The following is a 22,383-nucleotide window of genomic DNA, read 5'->3' as shown; positions in this document are numbered from 1 at the left end:
CTCTCTAGCTCTGAAGTTCAGTTCTTTTTCGGCAAGATGGGAGTGCGCCTCTGATCAGGCAAAATGTCATCACTCACAGTGAAAGAGTCTCAGTAGCTGAAGTGGGCTAACTCATTCCTTCATTCTATATGCTACAGTAGGCAAAATAAAACTGAATGACACTCAAGCAGACCAGTAAATGAAGTGGGCCAACTCAAATCCCTTTTATGGTTTTTGGTTTAGAGAAACAAAAACACTGAAGTTATAGGCAGGAATGAGTGGTGTTTATATTTGAAGAAGGCAGTCCAAGAGTAATTGCATTTTTGACTATTTATGTTTTTACAGATGGGGAAGACAAAAAGAAACAAAAGAAGAAGAAAAAACACAGAAAGTAAGATTATGCTGAAAACACTTTCATTGTTTCCCCTGTAAAGAGAATACAACTATGAGAATATTTAGAGCGCCAAATTGTCACAGTGAATGTAGATGCAGACAGGTTGAACTATGTCATGTGTTAAATACTTGAGGGATAAAGTATTGATGGGTGTAGGTAAAGGGCATGTGACCTTTATACATTTGTATCTTTTCTATTAGTAAGAACTGCAGAATACATTTTGAAATCTTCGGACTATCAGAGGCCTGTCCCTTAAAGAGTTCTGCTGAGAATAAAAACCTGAAGAATGTCCTATGTCAATTACAGTATACCAGTTCACTTATTTTATATTTCCTGTGAGGATCTTTGACAACATTTTTTTCCTAAAAAAGCTTTTTACAGTGTCAGCAGAGCTATTTTGTCCCATTTATAGGTATGTTTAAAGTTCTTTTCTTAATGTAGTATCAATTCATGTTCTCCTTTAATCTCTTCAAATGTGAGCCAGTATCTTAGTACCCTGACTCTGGGTGACATGACCTCCTTTTCCACCTTTAAAACTATATATTTATTAAAACGTTTAGTATATTGAATTGAAATATGTATAATTAAATTAAGTAAATATGGCTAATCCTAAATCCATGTAAATGCCAAGATATGTTGTTTTCTGAATTTAACTCGATAAATGTGATGCGTCCTATTCTATCACAAACGGTTCAATGGCTCTTCTCAAACTCATGAAGATGATTAAATCTTTTAAAGAGCGTATGTTGTACATCTAGTTAATTAAAAATGTTTTCACTTGTATTTTTTTTTTTTTTACATGTTTAGTTTTGTGATTAACCATTCACTCTTTTCGTGTATTTGCCATTTTATAATTAAATATATATATATATATTAAAGCTATGTTTATACTGTCCTTTTAGAGTCAAAATTCCATATCCACTGGTAAACATGATGCTCTTCTAAAATTATGTTGATTCATTCATTAATGTGGGATTAGATATTTCCAAATAATTGAGAGAGATTGGCTTCACTTTATTAAAACTACTTTGTGACTGTGGGCTCAATAATCTTTGGATCCAAGAAAAATGTCCACAGACTAGTTTAAGAGCGTAAAATATATAATAAAGTTACACGCTTTTAGCAACAGTTATGACTTGTCCCTGGGGACCAAGATAAGACTTGTTCTTGCTCCCACATTTCTAGTTTAACCCCCCTAAGGAATCAATCATTGGCTATGTCACAAAATATGTGTTATCAGTAGTTACACCACCATCTTCACTACTCACATAGAAAAGTAGCAGGGGCCTGTAGGTTGATGCCTTCATATTTTTGGAACGGGTGAAGAGTTTTTGAAGCACTTTTTATGTATTTGCCAAAGTCTACTGGCTGTAAGATAGACATTTCTAAAGAATATGTTCATCACACATCATAGTTGTACGGTTGGATTGCATATGTTTGTACCCTTCATGGACTTTCGAACCAGGACTATACTCTAATTGTAAAATTTGTAGAGTCATTATTTTGAATTCTTGATCTCTGCTATTACTGTGGTATCTAACAGAGACTATTTAGATTCTGTATGCAAAGGCCCACCAGTCTTGCAGGATATACTTCTGTGTTTAGTTTGTTAATTTGATGTATTCTTATACTTTTGTAAATAGCATTATGTTGGATTTAATTTTTTATCAAAGTGGTAATATTCTTAGACTTGGCCTTCTATTGTGGCTCTTTGCCATAGAAATTCTCAGTGATGACCAATTCACACTGCAGCCAATACATCAAAAGTCAGAGTTGTCTCAAATAACTTTAAAAATAACTTAGAATTGTACCTTGAGCAACAGTGTTCATTATAGGCAACCACAATAACAAGTAGGTGAAAGTTAAGTTTCTGTTTTGAGTTTACTCTGACCAATATTGCTTTAAAAAAAAAAAAAAGTGAATGGGTAAAGAAATAAGCGTTTCCTTTCTCCTACACTTCATAGAAAGAAGTCAAAGAAAAGGAAAAACAAGAAGACTAAGAAAGAGTCCAGTGACTCCAGCAGTGAAGAGTCTGATGAGGATGATGAACTACATGTTGGAGACCTCTGGGTTGAGAAATCAAGTAGGTTTTGCTGGTGTAAATTTACAGGGCCTGATTGGCAAAAGTCAGACATTTAATCAATTATAGGTCTGTAATATTAGAACAACTTCCCAGGTGTGCTCTACAATTTCCGAACTCTGCTACTGCACTTTCAGCTGGATTATCCCTGGTTATGCTATTAGTAGTGACTGCATGGAGTGCAATATGACAAACTTGCAGCTGCACCATGTTTTATTGCTGAATTGTGCCACAAAAAAGCGGCAGAAAAGATGGGTTTCAGTGCGGGCCCACCTTTTTAGGTCTCGCCTGACCCAACGCTTGTGCTGGTCTGGCGAGACTTAAAGTAAGGGCTTCAAAAAATGCTACCGCCGGCCACAGCTTGCAGTGCATGTGCGCGCGCTTGAGCAGAGGCGCCATATGGCGTGATTACTGCTGCGCGAGCACCACTTGCACACATGCAATGCAAGCTGTGGCCGGCGGTAGCTTAAGCGGGAGCGTTACGTCTCACTCCCTTACGTGAATTCATATTTACTTGAGCTTATGTATTCATTATGATTCGCATTTACTTTTACGTGCACTCACTTATTGTCTCTCTAACTCACTACCACTCCCTCTCATGTTCAGTCTGGATCGCATGCACTCTGACTCACTCCTTGGCACTCATTTATTCATACTCGCTTATATTTACTCTTAGTGTAACACCCCTATACTTTCTCACACAGTGACTTTCATTCGCTGTTAAACTCACTCGTTCTCACTTATTTACGCCTCGCACATTCTCACTCCATTACGCTCACTGTCACGCACTCTACCTCAGCCACACTACCTTGCACTCTGTAACACTCCCTCACAATCATTCTTATTCCTACTCACACATTTGCAGTCGCTCTTTCACTCTTATTCACTCAAACTCATTAACACTGACTTTCCCTCATTCTCACTCACTGCTTGATCATTCTCTTATACACAAATGCTCGCACATAAACTATTCACGTGTTCTCTCACTCACCAGTATGTACACAATATTCACTGTATTTTACTTCTCCCCGCTTCCAGCTGTTGTCCCGTTCTAGCTTCTGATGCTCCGGTTTTATTAAGCTATTCATTATTATTACAATATAAATAAATAGAAAATAAGTAGGGCAGAGCCCTAATGCCCAGGACGAGCCGCCCCTGTGTTCTTGGCACTGAATCGCAGCTCTTCACAAATTGGAGCTACAGAGGGTAAATGCCAAGCCGCCCTCCTCTCAATATTCATCAAAACAAATAAAGGCTTGGCACCAAGAGGAATCACACTTGAACTTGGGACCTACACTGCTGGTGGAAATAACTATCTCCCCCCAGTCTCTGGCATCACGTCCAACTTAGTGCAGTCCTAAACATCTTAAATTTCAAGTAAAACCTGCAGCAAAGCCCTCCAATGCCTGACCGTGACTTTCCACAAAAAGTAAATCACCAAAACTCAGAAAAATAATCAGAGAGATAAATGTGAAGAGTGAGAAGGCACCTCACGTACGCAACACCAGGGAGCCTACCAGCCGGTTCTATCCAGTATGCCCACGTTTTATCATCATTGGTTGCCAACTCACAAAAGTCAGGAAACTAGTGTCCAGTAAGGAAAAGACAGAGAGACAAAGAAAGGAAATTTTTCTGTCCCCATGAAAAGAAAAAGAGAACCCCGTGTATTGCAAAGAACAGATGTTCCGAGCAATAGTAAAATTGAGTTGGAGACTCACTTTAGGTCACCCTCTTTATTCAAACCAGTGAGTTCACTCAAAATAAAAACACTATATGTTGCTAACCTTTATAAAGAAGGCCAACATGTTTCATTGCCATTTATCCTTATTGTGGCAAATTCATCAGGGCATAAGGTTTCAATCGCTCGCCTCACTGGACATCTACTTTTGTGTTGCGGAAGGGCTATTAAAAGCAGGAAAAAAGAAAGAATAGCAATTTTCTATTCTATTCTCAATAAAAATGGACCAGCCACTTGTATTAATAATCAAATCTGTTCCACACCAATTACCCGTTTCAATTGAGTGTATCTACCATGTAAAGGCCGAGGGCATTCATACCAGCCTCCACCATACCAAACGGGGTTGTATTGAACACTCTTTCCCCGAGTTTAGGAACGGCACTGTCGCTAAATCGTGTTCCACCTGTGGAAGAAAGTTTAAAACTCTTCATCAAGTTCCATAACATGCTCTATTTTGTATTTTTTAGATCTCCCTATTCTGTTCGCAAAAATGAATTCACTAAATGTTTCTAATCTTCATTCTGCTCATTTTGAAAAAAACCCGCTATACTAGAGTGCCGGCAAAGTTTTAAATCATGTATCCGTTTCAGTTACCAGCCATCAAAAAGCTAGCGACCAGCACCCAACTGACACTGTTCCAATGACGTTTTCTTTAATCGTCATGCCACAGTCATATCTACTTAGGACAGCGCGTATATTCACCCCAGTCAAACCCAGCACTGCCCAGAGCAACACTCTGCCCCCGTAACGCTGGCAGCACTTGTACCATTGCTAACAACTCTCACCGCAACCAGTATCGGAACGGTCCGTATCTTGTCACCGCCTCACTTCGCGTCCGAATTGCAGTCTCTAGTACGGTTTTCCTAGTACACGCCCCCCTGCTTCCACCTCACGTGTTCCGGGGCCGGTGCTAGAACTAATCAGGTATTCTCCGCCAGCGGCGGCCATCTTAGACTGTCTACCATCACGCACAAAAAGCACTCCATCAGATGCTGAATTACTCAAATCTGCATAGCAGAGTGGAAAAACTGCATGAAAATGACAAAAGTGTATCAAATATGTTTAAGCGGATATTTTTGATCTACATCCACTTACATTATTTACAAAAAACTCTTTCTCAAAAACAGATCAAGGGTTCTTACTAAAGCTCGTCATCCACCTACTATTTACTCCCAGCAAAACTACGTTCATTTATTACTGTGATCGGGCATTAAAAAAGGTGACCATTTAGGTATAAAAGTATAAAACATTGTTTGAAAAGGTTGAAATATTAACACAGCAGATTTGGCACGTAATTCCTCACAATTCGTCCCGCCACTGCTGAATTATTCTGTTGGCCCTATTACTGGAAGTACATATCCGGGAACCGAAGTTGGCAATACTTTTCGAGTTTCTTTGTGGGTCTCTTCGGCCAGATGACTGGTGCAATCTAGTTTCACCCCAATGACCTAGACTATAAAGAAATGTGGCGGTACAACCAGAGCTGCCGACTTTGGATGTGTTGAACCGGGTTCGAGTCAAGGCGTGGGCGCAACATCCTGTGATTTTGGCCAAATCACTTAATATCCCCGGGCCTACCAAAAAAAAACAAGCATTGACATAGCCAATAGGTCTCGCCTTTGGGACCTTATAAGTGTTTAGCCATGCAACAGTTGATGTTGTTGCACCAAGGATATTGTGCTGGATAACTAAACACTTATAAGGTCCCAAAGGCGAGATCTATTGGCTATGCCAATGCTTGTTTTCCCATACTTCTATTTTTACAGCATATTTGAGATGACTGGGAATGGGCGTCTCCACCCTGCCATAAAATGCTTATGGGCATAGGTGGATTGATAGGAGCATTGATACTCTGTGGTCGTAATTTGGGCCTACATTACTGAAATATCTTTTATTTCTCTCTCTCTCTCTCTCTCTCTCTCTCTCTCTCGTTCTGGATTATCTCCAACACATCCACACACCATACTTAAAGCCCTGGTATTCTAATTCAGAGACACACAGCATTTCAGAAATCTGCGTATTCTTAATGATTTTATTGCTCACCTTAACAGCAGTTGCCACACAGACATCCTACATACAATGACAACATATCTATTATCTTATTCCTTTTGTTCGAACACAGTATTATACAACTTTCATTCATGGTAATGTGCAGACACGCACATTAATACCATACACTTGCACTTTGGTAATTCCCTTTAAATCTGTTACATACAAATTAGCAGCTGTCATGCTTACAAATTCCAACATTGCACTCGCACAGATCTGCTTGCACAAAACACACATTCACCAAAATCATTCACACATGCCAACTGTGTATGAGGCATGCAAATTAACCACTCAGACCACAAATGTGTACATCATTGGGTGGCAAACACATATAAACACACATTCACAAAGACGTATGCTTGATTTTTAATATGTGTTTGCAGATGCATAGACTGGGAAAGGTTGTGTCAGTGGAGGGAGGCAGATTTTTTTTTTAATTGGTTTTATTATTTTATTTATTAACAAAAAAAAGTACAGTCATGTATTGTGGCTAGTTATACTATGACATCACAATACAGATTTTTTGTTGGGAAGTGACACAAAAGCAACACTACAATCATTTATAATAATAAAATACGAACGGGTTGTTGGAGACTATAGTTGATTGACAAAATGTACGTAATTGACATTTCTAGTGACTTAATAGTATCTTGTGCATACAAGTCCGTTTTCCAATACATATCTGGCATAGGTTACTGAAAAGTTGCAGAGCAGCTTTGTTCTTTCCTTCCACTTCCCTGGCTCCTTTCACACTAAATACTTTTGGCCTGGGCCCCAAAAACCCTTAGGCCAAGCCTGGGGAGGGAGCAGTTCACTCTATATGTCAGACTTTGTGTTAAAATACATCATATCTGTATGCCAGTCCCTCATAGTTTGTATTGGGCCTCTGGCCCAGCACATCACAACATGGCACTTGGCAAGCAATAACCCCACCGCAACAAGTTTTCTAATACTTTTATCAACCTCTTTATTATAGCCCAATAAGGCAAGCAGCGGGTCAGGTTCAAGGGAAACATCCGTTATTGCACCGAAGTCACAGAAAATCGATTTCCAAAAATCTAGTATCTCTGGTCAGTACCATGCTATATGTATGAAACCTGCTTCTTGCTTATGACAGTGCTGACATTCTGCTTTGTCGTGTAACCCATAGCGATGAAGTCTCTCTGATGTATAATACTCTCAGTTTACATATTTAAAGTGAATAAGTGGGTGTGTACTGTTCAAGGAAACCCGCATAGTCCTATTGCAACAATATTGCCAACATTTATAATCAATGGCTCTATCAAGCTCTCTGCCATTCCAGGCGCGCCTTCATCAAGTGAGGCCTCCTAGACTCATGTGCAAATCCATAGAAACTTGTCACCAATTTAGCAGGGACAGCTGTCTGTATTAAAAATTAAAGCACTGGCATATCTGGGGGTCCTTGCATATCATCCCCTACCAGTTCACGCAAGGCATGTCGGGCTCTGTAATATTAAAAACGGGTAAGAGTCAAAGTCTCACATCCTCCATCGAATAAAGCCTCCCAACTGCATACAACTCCTTCATGGAAAAGAATCTCCCATCTTGGTTATTTCCAATGTGTGTAGGGCCTGTGCGACATCTCTCTCGCCCCACCGGTAACCATATCCACCATTCCAACAGCACCTGTGGGGAGTACAATAAGGATCAAGCTTATTTCTTTAGTAAGTTCCGCCAAGTATGTGTCGTTGAATTTAGGGTAACAAACTTGCAATGTCACGGCACCGGGTCACTAAAAAGCGCCTGAGGAAGTGTGTGCCTGAGGAAGTGTGTGGGGATCAGCAGCATCCCTCTCAATATGTAAATATGGCAGCTCCTCTGGGCCATGTAGACAATAATGTGTGTGAGAGCTCTGTACCGCTCTATAGTACACCTCGAGGTCCGGCGCATTCTACCCACCTATATTGTAAGGCAAGGACGTCTCCCCTATCTCTTGGCTGTTTGCCAGCCCAAGCCAATTTAATAAGCAAAGAGTGGAGAGTAACAAACTGGGTCCGTGGCAGAAACATTGGAATATTCTGAAACAAGAATAGGAATCTGGGGAGCGCGACCATCTTCATAAGAGAGATGCGTCACATTAAGGATAATGGTAATTTAATCCAGCAAGCCATATCGACCTCTAGTTTGTGGATCACTTTCCGAAGGTTTTCTAGCATTACTATTGCTGGGTCATCTGTGAATTTGTATACCTAGATATACCTAGATATCGCACAGAATTCGTCTTCCACTGTAGATGAAATTCTAGTTCTACAGTGGTCATGGAGGAAGTCAGAGAGGGAATTGGGACAAGTCTGACATTGTCGATAGTCCTCCGAAACGAACCACCTCCCTGAGAATAGGCGTAAGATGTCTCTCTGGGTCGCAAACATACAACAGCGTGTTGTTTGCATATGCCGAGATAATTAAACAATAGCCCGGGAAGTGCAACCCCGTGTCCATGGTACTCCCTCAAGGTGCATGCTAAAAGCTCAGATACTAACACATATAATAAGGGTTACAATTGGCATCCCTGTCGGGTCTCCCTTATGATCATAATTGGGAAGGTGACAATGTTGCCCACACAAACCTTGGCCAGAGAGGCTGTATTTAACACCGTAACCAAATGTAGAAACACTTTGCCCAATGCAGTTCGGTGAAGCACTGCCTTCATGAATGTCAACTCTATGGAGTCAAATGCCTTTTCGGCGTCTAGGAAAAGTGCCGCAGCTCTAACATGTGGGTCCACACATTGAATAGCACCAAGAATGTATCTAAGGTTATATGAAATACTACGACCTGGCACGAATCTCGCTTGTTCCAGGCGAAGCACCAGCAGCACAATTGAAGCCAGTCAATTCGCCAAGACCTTGGCAAACAATTTGGTGTACACGTTTAACAGTGACAAGGGTTTGTAAGATGACCAGTTATTTGGTTGTTTGCCCGGTTTTAAGAGGGTCACAATCGGAGCTTTTCTCATTGAAGGAGACATCATTTCCGCATCAACCATTTCCTCATAGAGTGTGACCAGATGAGGTATAAGTAATCCTTGGTAGGCCCTCTAAAAGGTCACCGTGAGGCCATTGACGCCAGGAGCCCCACCAACTCGCATATACTTAAGAGCCGTACAAATCTCCGCAGGGTCAAGGGGGGGCCATAAGGTGTTCTCTGTTCTTTGGTTAGCCATGCCTTGTTTATGTGCTCCAGGTAGTCAGAAATGGCTTCCTCATCCGGAGGTTTACGTAGCTAAATAGATGGGCAAAGTATCTATGGAACCTATCGGCTATGTGTTCTGTGTCATGCAATGGTTGCCCTTTCTCGTCCTGAATTTCCACAATTACTCTGCTCCTGCATTAAGACCGCCAGGGTGGCTCCTGGACGGTCTCCCTCCCCAAACACTCTAGCAGTGGCATATTTGCCAAAGTGTTTAACTTCACTGTCAGCCGTTTCATAGTATTCTTCAAGTTTCACCTTGATATCTTTTAGAAGTTTGGTATTACCTGAGGTTTGATTATTTTCTAGCTGTGCTATTTCCCTTTCCAGTCTCAACAACTTATCTCTCAAGGACCTGAGGATCCTGCATGCTTGGAGAATGTTACACCTAAAATAAATAACTTGAAGGCTTCCCACACTATTGCAAAGCTATTTACCATGCCAATATTATTAGTAAAAAAACCTCTATAGCTAGGCTAATTCTGCCTTAAAGGCAGAGTCTAGTAAGAAATATGGAGGAAATCTCCAAGTAAATGGTTCGGACTTACGGTTGTGAAGCTCTAGGTCTAACAGTACCGGAGAATGATCTGAGTAGCTTCTTAGGAGCAGATCGCAGTTAATAACACGGGAAGCCAAACTTTTAGACACCAACCAAAAATCAATCCGAGTATGAATATCATGGGCAGCAGAATAATGCGGGAACCCTGAACTTTCAGGGAAACAATGCCTTCATATATCGAGCAGGCCCAACTGGTCATCTGTATTTGCAATCGCCCACGTGGCAGCCCGAGGGATAGCGTGAGGGGCCCCCTATAGCGATTTCGATTAGGATCTTAAATGCAATTAAAGTCAACCCTCCACCCCCAGATTTGTGGTAAGTCGCCCCACTGAAGCAAACTAGCGCCAAGCGTGTGGTAAAATTGCTAATCATCATAATTGGGACCATAAAGGCTAGCGAGCCTTACTGCCCCTCTTTGTAGCACTGAGCAATTCTGAACCTACCACCCCGGTCAGTGCATACTTCTTGCAGATTTATACCAGATTTATTGTAGCGCGATATCTACATTATGTTTCTTAAGGTATGCCACTACTTGACGAACCTTTCTATGATCATTTAGACCTCTCACATTTTGTGTCAGGAGCCTGACCCTATGGCGGACAGTGTAACCGTAGGGAAACAGACCCAATATACCCTTGAGGGCTTGGGCAGGTTTAGACAAAAAGGTAATGTGCCAACAAGGGATTTTGTTTGAATAAATTGTATCTTTTTTAGTTTAGGAAATTAATCTGGGGGTGAGTTCAAAACAGTTATTCAATAACATGTCAATTAGCCGAACTAATCACATAAAATATGAAAACATGAAAACACACACACGGGATAGCTTTTTGTGAAATGATCACAGATCTTTTTATATGTTAAATCAGTAAAAAAGGAGTACAGATAGACAATTAAATGTGCAATATGGCATGAAAAGAGACAAAAGTGAATGTTATCCACATTTCATGACAGAAAACATCTAATCCAAAAGGGAACACAGAGATTTGTCTCGTCCTAGGAGAACAATCAGCTGTACATAATTGATGTTATGGATATAGATGATGAAGTCGACGTTTCAGTCTGTGGTGGTATCAATCCGTCAGACCATCTTCAGGACAGTAGAGATTTCTAAAAAAACTCTTATGACTTGTTGAAATCATTCTAAGGAAAAAGCAATTTCTTCTCCTCATCAAATGGTTTATGCTGGTTCCGATCCTAGTCAGGTGAGGACGATCACTCCTAATATTTTTGGAGGGATATAGCGACACTGCGGGGTGGCACCATGAAAGAAGTGCTCTTGTGTGTCGAAAGGAGGAGACTATCCTTCCTGATTTGTGGTTCTTTATTTGGAACTCTGCAGTAACAATTTCTGTCCAAGAGTAAAGGAATCCAAAAGCCGTCAGCACGCAGGAACCCGAACCCTATGGCGGACAGGTTGGTCTATCTGTTTGTTTCATGTCACCCATACTACTCTGTGTATTTTTGATTGTCGATAATGCCCAGCCAGCCAGCAAAACCTTTCATTTTTCAATAAGTACTTGAGTACAAAAACTCCAATAGAATGCCCTCCCACACTATGCAAACCCAAACTTAGCATAGCAAAGTTATGCCCCACCCTTGTCTCTCTCAACAAGCCCCTAAAGGAAAAAAGGCACCAAAAAAATGTGTTACACTCTTTGGACCACACATGGGGGTGGATGGTACCGACAGACATCTCCGCCATTGGCCCAGCTACTCCAATGCAATGCAGTACTTAATTTATGCACCCATTGCTGCTTTAAGGGTCATGACGAGCATTCCCCTAATCTCCTGTCCCCCAGAGTCGCAAAGTAGAACTGAATGCCAGCAGGTGATGTTCAATATGTCCTATGGAGGAACAGATCCCACCCCCCTCACCGAGATACAATACCTAATAGCAGAGGTGTAGTGCAAAATATTACAGGAACCATCTTATCAATCTCTCAAGGCCTGATACCACAGTCGACAAGCTCTGCCAGGCCTTAGTCGAATTAACTAATACAGTCCATTATCTCATTTGGAGAGTCAGCTGGCATTGTTCCCACCATTCGGGTGCGGTGTTAGGACCTCACAGGATCCCCATCTTAGGATCAGACGTTCTCCGGGTTAGAGGATGCCGCAAAGTACATTTCAATGATCCTCTGCGTCCAATGTTTCATCATCCATATTAGAGGCGGATCTAGGGGAGCCACTCCGAGAACCAATACTATCTCTTTCTCTAAGGAACTGTAGAACTTGTTTTGGGTTGGTAAAAACGTGACTTCTGTCAACAATTCATAACTTGGCAGGATACATCATACTGTATTCCAGTTGGAGATCAGAGCTTCCTTTTTATAGGTATAAATTGATGGAGTGCCTCTTGTACTTGGTGCGTGAAGTCAGCGTAAAGGGACCGCTCCATTCCCTCATATCTTAGTGTGTTTAACTCTCTAGCCTTGCAGAGAGCAGTGTCACGAGCTCTCTAGTTCAGGAGTCTCGCAAATATTGGATGGGGGGGTAGGGGGGGGCGGGGTGGGAGCACCAGGGAGTGGCATAGGGGCCAGGGAGCGATGAGCGAGCTCCACTATGAAAATTTCTGAAAAGATATCTCTGCCCAGCAGCACGATTCGGAGTTCCTCTACATATTGTTCTATATTGTCCATGTTGGTTGACTCTGCTACTCTTACAATTCTTACGTTGTTCCGCCTTGAGCGTGCTTTGGCTTGCAGCGTATGGAGCAATTTATCCATTTTGGTGTGGGGGACTGACCCAGCATTTAATGTGTCCTCTGCCTCAGATAGCCTCTTCTCAACCGTATCGATCTGTTCCATGTGTTTATACAATCTCTCGATCATTCTGTCCATTCTGAAGGAGAGGGCATTGTTCCGCCCCCGTCTATTTTTGTCAAACTGCGCTGCTTTGCCGCAAGTATGTTTTAAGTTCAAGTCCACGACAGGGTAATTGCGCTCCGAGCCAGATTCAGAGGCATTCATGTCTGGCTCCTGTTGCTGGTGGGAGGAGGGGGTGTTCTGTGCGGTTTCAGAAATGTTTCAGTGTATGGTGAGGACTAGAATGATGGGAGTCCCAGATTGCGTCTTTCTCCTGCACTCTAATTCAACAAGACTTTATGGAGGCAGCAATTTATTGTGACAGTATCCTTGATGTGTTCTATCTTGAGCCAAGTCTGCGAAGATAGGGGCTTCGGGCTACTGTTGGAACTTGTGCCAATGTCGTGGAACACAGGCCGTAGCTGGTTAAAATAGACTGCTTGTAGCAAGGCATCTCTCCGATAACACTGTTTTGGCCAATGTAGTCCTCCTTATTTATAGTAGGGCCCAAAAGACTCAAGTGCTCGGTCTTAATGAGGCGATAAGCCTCATGGCTTGAAATGAAATCAGTGAGTGGGGAGGTCCTAAGTATGGCTTAGTACAGATGGGAGACGCCGTGGTAGTGTCCAAGGCCTCTCCCCAGTAAGCGCGTCTGGTGCAGCCTCTCCTCAGAGATGGAGTGTCCCGTCTCAACACCTCAGGACCGGGTAGCGGCTCCGTTCCAAGTTGAGTATCCTCTGTCGCGATGTGGCCTTCAGACCCCACCTCTATGCAACCCAATAGGCCCACGCCACTCTACTCAGCAGTCACCTATACCACTGGATCAGCTGTAAGTCCTCCACGCCTTCCGAGCACGGCCACTGTCCTGCCGCCCACGATGCGTGGCCAGCAGTGAATAGCGGCCCAGTGGTGCTTTGGGAAATAGGTTTTCACCACGCGCTCCTCAGGAGACCATCTTCCCTCTTACTCTGCAACTCTGTTAGCCATTTAAAATTTCCTAGGAACTTGTTGGTCGTCAAGACACAAGATAGCAGGAAGGATATTTGGGCGAAGCATAACTCTCAGTCCCCACCATCTTAAAGACGGGGGACCCAGCCAACCAGAGTGATGCTTATACACCTCCTCCCACTGGAGAGTGGCATAAAATGTGGTGTAACCTCAACATGGAAGGGACCCATTGGTCCCAACCTCTACCTACCTGAAACGCCCCGAAGTGTAGTATTTCGGGGCAAACCCGATCTTTGCCTCCTCAGACAAGAACGAAGATGAAGAAGGAACGAAGAGCCGTGCTAAAGGAAGAAGAGGAGGACATCAACTGACTTGGCCCCAGCTCTACCGGGGTGTCCCGACCCCCACCTGTACCAGCATAATCCCAGTGTGTCCTGCAGTCGGCAGCACCCCCAGAACACGGAGTTTGAGTGACCCAACACCACGAGGAGGTCTCCCCAGCGATCTTGACCTCGGATCTGATAATCCCTGACCTACCTCAAGTCACCAACCGATGCCTGCAGCCCCTTTCGGGAGGATCCCCCAACCGCGACCGGAGCCGGTAGAAAAAACCAGACGCCAAAAAACACCCCTGCACTGTGCGCTGTTTTTTCTACTAGAAGGGAATGCATGGCAGTTCACCTTGCGTTTACGATGTCAAGTAATCAATCAAAGACATTTGTACAGTGCGCAGCTACCACGCCTGAGTCGGCCTCTCACACACATCATGAAAACCTGGATCTGTTTGGAATAGGGACCCTTGTATAATGCTTAGAATTGTAGTTGGCGCACAGGGAGAATGTCTACTGCCAGTGACGGTGACCAAGATGGACCAGCAGGTGAATAGATCATTGCTCAGGTAAGATATGGCCTCTGCTGTCTCTGGCCCCTCACACTTTGCTATGGTGAAGTGCCAAACAGATGAGTCAAGAACCTTTTGTGTTCAGGGTGTTCTACATTCAATTGAAAGCATCTTCTCTGGGGTTTGAGGGTGTGAGTTATGAGTTGGGTGGTGCAGGGGTGCACAATGCATTCTAGATAGTGTATATATATCTTGTGTTAGTGTCAGGTGTAGAATACTGAATGCGGCTGTCGCTTAATTGAAGGAGGGTGGTTACTGCACTTTTAAAGTTTACTCATTTTTTGGGTCACAGAACAACTAGCCATTGAGAGAGAGCGCTGGGTGTACTGTTTCAACATACTCCCTTAGGTGGTGCTCTAGATTGAATAGGCGCTTCTAGTGATATTAGTCATATCAGTGTGCAATAGGCATGCCAAAACTTGGAGCTATCGACAGTAGGGCCTACAATACATTTGTGTGGGGCTGGAAGGTATTAGAAGTGTTTGTTCTTGGCATATATACTCAGCTGCTGGCTATGGGTGAATGGGTTGTTTTATCGTGAATTGTCATCTTTGTTCATGTTGAGGATGCTGATATGACTTCTGGTTGGCACCCTTATGAGGAATTTAAAAGGGGGAACACTTATAATGCTCTCATTAACTGGCATTAGCTTGGGGTCAAAATGAGGTTTAGCATTGTCATGTAGATGTTTTTGAAGAGTGTGCCCTGGATGTAATTTTAAGGACACTAATTCTCATATATTGAAAAGGGTCAGTTTGAAGTCCTTAGTTCACATGGGCTTGCGTCTATATTGAGAAGTGTGGCCATTTTCCCAAAAAGTTCTCCCTTTAATAAAGGACAGTTATAACTCATAGGGATATAATGCAGCAGTAACTGGCACCTGTAATGGGGAGCGGGTGGCCATGGTCACGGTTTACTTCTCTCCAAGACATTAGGTTACCACTCTAAGCAGGCTGGGCGCTTTACTGTTACATGTAGCAAGTATGCTGCTGATTGTAGGTCGCAAGAACTTGACGGTGAGTGACGGAGGGAATAGGGCCAGTGCACATGATGGGGCAGTGTTCCAAGACTCTAAACTGTTTGTTTTTCTTTGCAATGGGTATGGACATTTAGGGGTGAAGTACTCCAGGGATAGGTGGTGTTGTTTTTGTTACCACATCTCCTTTTCCATATTTGAATATTTTCTGACATGCAAGGAATATCAAAATATATTTAGAAATGTGCAATTTATTAGCCAATCGAATTTTCGACCATTTCCCCTTGATGTCATTATTAATTGACAATGCTGCAGATGTGAATGTTGGAGGCTGACTGCTGGGAAGCTGCAAGTCAAGAAATTGAAGGAAAGATTCAGGGACTCAACTGCTTTTCAAAAGTAAGGGTAAGTTCAATCTGAGGTCAGTCTGTGGGAGGGATATTAGACCGTTGCCAGAGGTCAGGTGATTGCCAGTGAGGTAGTGAAAAGGAAAACTCTTTTTGAGGCAGCATTGGCGGTGCAGAGGGAATGTTACACTAGAAAGGGAAGTATTTAGAGGGTAGAGACCCAGCTGTGAGTGGTCAGATAGAGCGGAAGAAATTAAAATTCAAGGCATTAGCTAATGAGGCTCAGAATCATTTGATAAAAACACAGAAACATTGTACAAGGTTGCAAACAAGGTGGCACTTAAGGTGGGAGGAAAGTAATAGGTGGATTTGGGAGATTTTGAGTGATGATGAATCTGTGGTGAGGGAAAGAATTTGCCCATACCTTTGTAAGCTACTTTCGAAAATTGTACTCAGCAGCGACTCAGATGTATGTAGATGAGCTGCTGGGTTTGTAAAGAAACTGCTGACCCCTTTGCTGTCAGTAACATGCAGGGATAGGTTGGAAGGTGAAGTTAATGGTAAAAGAAGTTTCTGAAGCCATCTCCCAAATTAATCTCTGGGAAAGTGTTAACACATTTGTTACAGATGTTAAGTAAGGATGCCAGGAGAGGAGCATCTCCCATATGACTTTCCTGTGGCACAATAGCATTAATGCATATTGCTGAGAAGCCCAAACATAGGTGTGATACTTAAAGACCCATAACATTGTTGATTTTTCCAAATCAGGGCCTTTGCAAAAAGGTTAGCCATATCACTGTGACCCAGTTGATACATTTAGATCAATCTGGGATCTTGCCACAGGTGCTAGACTCGACCTTAGACTGCTTAATGGTAGTCTGGAATACACACGGACTGTCACAGAACCAAGAGTGGTCCTGACTTTGGATGTATCGAAGCCTTCGACTGTCTGTTATTCTGGATGGGCTGGTGTTGTGCAGTCACTTTCTGTCTTAGATCAGGATGCACTGTACAGGCCTTCTGGTCATCGGGGAGTGGGAGGCGAAGTTTTATTTTGCCAAACACAAGAAAATAAGCTGTTCACGGTCCAAGTCCCAATCCAGATCTTTGTCATCCTGGATGTCTAAGAAGAAGTCCAAATACAAATCTTCGTGCAAACATGAGAAGTCTAGAAGGTAGTTCTTTCTCCCACTCCAGAGACAAACTGTGTATTTTTCGCTCAAAAGGTCCGACTACACCGCTAGTTTTGAACCCTATTCCATGACTTGACCCGGTGTGCCTTAGATTTCCCAGGCCATCCTTGACTCCACAGCAGGTAGATTCCTTCAAGAAGGCAGTGCTGCAGCTTTTGCAGGCAATTTTGTGTTCCCCTGGAGCAGTTTCAGGCCTCATGGATCTGTCCAGGCCCCATGTTTGACTTCAGCTGGTAGGACCTTCACCTGCACAGACTGACAGCTCACCTGGGCAGGGCCACACCTCCACTCCTTTGCCGAATGCCACACTGGTTCCAGCTGGGCCGGCCTTGGCCAGAGAGGTGCCAGGTCCATATCTGACCCAATCGCTGATATCTGGTCCGGAGCAGAGTTCAACTAGATCTTGGCCAGTGTTTTGTTCCTTGATTACCAAGTCGCAGCTAGTGGTGTTGGAGGACTGTTCGACCGTGCCAATATTTTTAATTTAGCCTTCCCCTCAGATTCATATGGCATGCAACACTTGCAGAATGTTCGCCTGGCGTTGCAGGTGAGGAAGTAGTGGAACATTTGTTGTCATTCACTATATTGAGTATGGCCTGTATTTAAGATCTCAAAATGCTAGTGGTCTTGTCACCTCACCAGAGATGGAATTGGACTCTTTATTGGTGCGCCACACTGTGGTAGTATATTGGGCAGCAGAGGTGTAAAGTTGCATGCTGTAGAAACTAAGGGTAATCTGCTTGCTGAAATATTGTAGCTTGGCCCTTTAACTTCAGAGCCTTTGCTACCTTTCTGTGAGGCCCTAACAGACACTTTGATTGCAGCATGGTCAAAGCTTTTCTCCGTGGCAATGGTAAGTGACCACAAGCCTGCTTTGGATGACTCAACCTTCTTGACTAATCACCCACCACTGGAACATCTTATAGCAAGCAAAGTTAATCTGAATGCCTTCTGTACTGCCCCGCCTAATAGTGTCGAAGCACATTGATGTGCTTGGCAAAATATTCCCCTACACCATTTCGGCAATGCAATATCTTAATGCAGTATACCTGTTGAGCAGCTACACTCAAGCCCTCTGGGATGTGGCGAGCGAACTCTTGCCTGCCCTCCCTGAGAAGTGGAGAATATGCTTTTACCTGCCCATCTGGCATGCAGGTACTTTGTACCAATGAGTTCTGAATGTTTTCCATTGTAATTACGCTCTTCCCTTTTGATCAGATCTTCCACGTCCCTGTGGTTCTTACTATTTTTCACTTAAACCTCAGCAGAACATGCCCCCCCTTTCCAAAGAGTTTCAGACATTGCTGGACAACGGGGCAATAGGGATAGTCCTGGAGTGGCGGAAAGGGTGCTTCTTGGTGCCCAAAAAGGATGGTGGGATAAGACCGATTTTTCGACCTTCAGTTCTTGAACTTATTCCTTCTAAAGAAAGAAATCAATATGCTGACTCTGGCCCAGATCCTGGGGGTTTGATATAGTTCTTGGACTTGCAGGATGAATCCATTCATGTACCTGTTCTACAGTCCCGCAGGCGGTTCCTCTGCCTCGTTGAGGGAAAGAAACACTTCATGTTCACTGTCCTACCCTTCAGCCTCACCTCAGCCTCCTGGGTGTTTACGAAGGCGATTGTTGAGTTCGCAGCCTATCTTCCTAGATTTGGAGTGAAAATATACCTATACCTCAAAGACTGGCTGTTGAATACCAGCTCATCGTAGTCTGTTGCGGACCACCTGCAGAAGGCTGTCTTGTTCCTGTATTCCTTGGGGTTCTCCATCTACAAGCAGAAATTCCACATTTTGCCATTGCAGAGCATTCACTTTATAGGGGCCATTGTGGACATGGTGGTGTTCAAAGCCTTTGCACCCCCTCGGTGAGTGTCAAAATGGCATACCACCGTGCCATAAATGTTTTGTTATACTTGAATAACATAGGTTTAATTGCTATCCTGAGGCCCCTCGTTACATCCCGACCTCAAAGCAATGTGAAGAAGACGACAACCTTGTCATGAATATATCTCACCGGAATCTAACTCCTTCAGAAATCGCAGTTTTGAATAAAGGGATGTGAGTACCAGCATACACATCAAATGCGTTGGAAACAGAAATATCCTTTTTTAAATTCATGCGAAAATTATGCCTGAGATGGTTCTTTCATACCATTGAACAAGTCAAAACACAAACAGTACCCGTTGATAGATTCCGACCCAAAAGCACCTTCGTAGCACCTTTCTCACACAAAACATTGGATAATTTTGAATTGCTAGTTAAGAAGGACTTAAAAAACATCAAATACATTCCATCCAAACACTCGAACTTGTCTCCAAAGGAACAAGGGATTATACGTGCTTTAAGCTCTGACAAAACCATAGTTTTTCAAACAGCTGACAAAGGAGGTGCAATTGTAGTTATGGACAAGACCTTCTACGACCAAAAAGTGGATGAACACGTTTTTAACACAAATACGTATATCAAACTCACAGCTGATCCTACACAGGAATTTCTGACGACACTATACAACAGATCCTAAATCATGCGGAAGAAATGAGATGGATAAATGACACCACAAAACGTTTTTCGTTTTCCACTACTCCAAAAATACCACACATATATATGCTACCAAAAATGCACAAGGATGCAGTAAATGCACCATTTCGTCCAATTGTGGCCGGTTATGCTTTGATACATGAATCCATTGGGCAATACATTGACTACTACTTGCAACCTTTGGTTCAAACATGGTCCTCGTACGTAAAGGATACCACCGACCGTCTAAACAAATTGGAACATATACGTCAATCTTTTGATGAGGACATACTCTTCTGCACAATTGACGTAGTAGCATTATACACCTCGATCCCACATGGGGAAGGTCTAGAAGCTGTGGAATGGAGGTTATTGAACAACCAACAAGAAAATATAAATCACATATTCTTACTGGAACTATTACAGTTCATACCTGTTAGACCTGTCAGCCCTTTGGGTGGTCCCTCCTAATCATTATTTATTTTGTCCCACTTTTGCCTCAAACCCTGTTAGAATTTTTCCTTTTTGGGAACCACCAGACTTTTTAGTGTTGATGCAGGGTCAGGGAGCCATTTTCCCTACCCCTGGAACTTCTGTCTGAGGGCCTGAGACACAAAATGGTGGCCACCCATTGTCACCTGTGACATCACTGGAACCTACTAATACCTTCCAGAACATTCTAGAACCCTGGGACAGAGGGAGGCAGTTTTAGAATGTTGGGAAGCCAGCTCAGAGTTGGCAGTTGGAATTGGCAGTTGGCACCTGACTAGTGAAGGGAGAGGACAGAGATTCAGAAGGAGGAAGGAGTGAGGCAGCAGGGGTGGAAACCAGTGCTTGGAGTGGGGTTCAGGAACCCACCCTTGATGCTAGTCCCTACTGACCAAGCCCAGCCTAGTGCCCTGTGTGGGATAAAGACCAGAACATCATCTTAAGGACCTGAACAGCCGGAACAGGCCTTAAAGGAGAAGAACAGCAAGTTCCTGACCTGTTTGGTGGAATCCTCTTGGAGACCCAACGTCGAGAAGCCTGGAGACCTGGAGCCCGAGGTGGAGAAGCGGCGCTGACAGAAGGCAGACGTCGTACCCGGAGCCGCTGGAGGTCGAGTGAGGGTGCCGACGGAGGTCGTGGAGAGACACCGGAGGTCAAGTAGAAGTCACCTGAGGTTGAGGTGAGGCGTCGACGGGGGAGTGAAGTCCGCCTTCCGGAGTCTCGCCGGAAGCTGAAGTGAAGCGCGCAGGAGGTCGGGAGTGGAGATCGCACTCCGGAGTCGCCTGAGGTCGAGGCGAAGCGCGCAGGAGGTCGGGAGTGGAGATCGCACTCCGGAGTCGCCGGAACCCGAAGTGGAGCCGACGGAGGTCGGGAGTGGAGGTCACACTCCGGAGTCGCCCGGAAGCGGGGAGACCGTGACCCTGTGACGCCGGAACCCGACATCGAGCCGAGGCCTCCCAGCGTCATCGATCCGGAGCCGCCTCACGGCATCGACCCGGCGTCGGGTAAAGCGGATCGACCCGACATCGAACCGAGGCCGCCCAGCGACATCGAACCGGAACCGGCCGACGGCATCGACACAGCGTCAAGTGGAACCGATCGACTCGTCATCGAACCGGAGCCGCCCATCGACGTCGACCCGGCGCCGAGTGGAGCCGAACACCGAGAAAAGGGCAGTAAGTGGTAGAAAGGGCATCTGAGGCCCTGTGGAGCCATAAAAGACCATTCTAGGGGCTAGAGGGGTGTTAGGACCAAACTGAGACTGGTGTAGGGACCTGTGTGAGGGACTGTGTAGTTGGTGAGCCAGAACCTTAGGGTACCCTCATTTTACCTCAGCTTAGGCCCCAGCCTTGACCACCCTAGGTGGGTCATCCCCAGGCCACCCCAGTGACCACAAGCTGTACTTGGGCATGGTAAAATCAATCTACCTCATAAATGTGATCTGATTTGCAATTGTTGACTGCTTATATTATTTATTGAAGGAGTGTTATTTATTGTCTGACTGTATTTATTCCTGCCTGGTATTTATTGTCTGACAGTATTTATTTGCCCTATGTATTTACCGCACCTCTATTTATTCCTTGTGTATTTATGACCTAATCCTATTTATTGCACCTGTAAAGTGTTATTATTTAATTAACCTGCTATTTCTGAAGAAAAGCCTTTTGTATTGTATTTGTGACATAACCCTGCAACTAAGAGAAAATTAAGATAAACACAAAGAGATTCTTTCATAAATTTTTACGGTGTAGAGTCGTTTTTGGAACGGATGAACGCATGGTTATTGTGAGGGTGTGACGTACGCTTAACACGGTGCCTGACCCCCGACCGCTCGAGCCAAGCTACCCCTTATGCGTGGAAAGGCCGGGTGACTGCTAACCCGGTTGCCCGGTTTTCTAACATAAATTGGTGTTCAGCGGTGGGATAGAGCTGTGCTTGCGTCCACTCGACAATAACTGTGGGTAGTCCATAGGCCTACACCGGGAGTTTTCTCAAAGCGGACTTCCTAATTCTGAGTTTTGTTTTTTCCAAATTTACTCTGGTGGTGGGAGGAGGTATTATAAAAGGTACCCCCCTGCATAGCTCTGTAAACACCTGTCTCCTAATCTGAGTGGGCAAAATGGAGTTTGTGTTGGAAGATGTGGAAACTTACACTGTGGCCCAACTCAGAGAGTTTTGTCAGAGAGAGGGGGTG

The 22,383-nt window shown here is 43.9% G+C and overlaps 1 protein-coding gene across 1 annotated transcript in view; it reads left to right on the top strand.

Moving 5' to 3' along the window:
- NKAP (NFKB activating protein) overlaps nt 1–22,383 on the top strand; it is a 155,080-nt gene that overhangs the window by 103,134 nt on the left and 29,563 nt on the right. Inside the window, exons 5-6 of the mRNA XM_085608081.1 lie at nt 325–370; nt 2,338–2,456. Of these exons, the coding sequence (XP_085464207.1) occupies nt 325–370; nt 2,338–2,456 (165 nt within the window). The remainder of the gene's footprint in view (nt 1–324; nt 371–2,337; nt 2,457–22,383) is intronic.

The sequence above is a fragment of the Triturus cristatus genome, chromosome 5_2 (assembly GCF_964204655.1).
Source record: "Triturus cristatus chromosome 5_2, aTriCri1.1, whole genome shotgun sequence".
NCBI lineage: Eukaryota > Metazoa > Chordata > Amphibia > Caudata > Salamandridae > Triturus > Triturus cristatus.
This window is presented reverse-complemented; position numbering and strand designations above follow the sequence as displayed.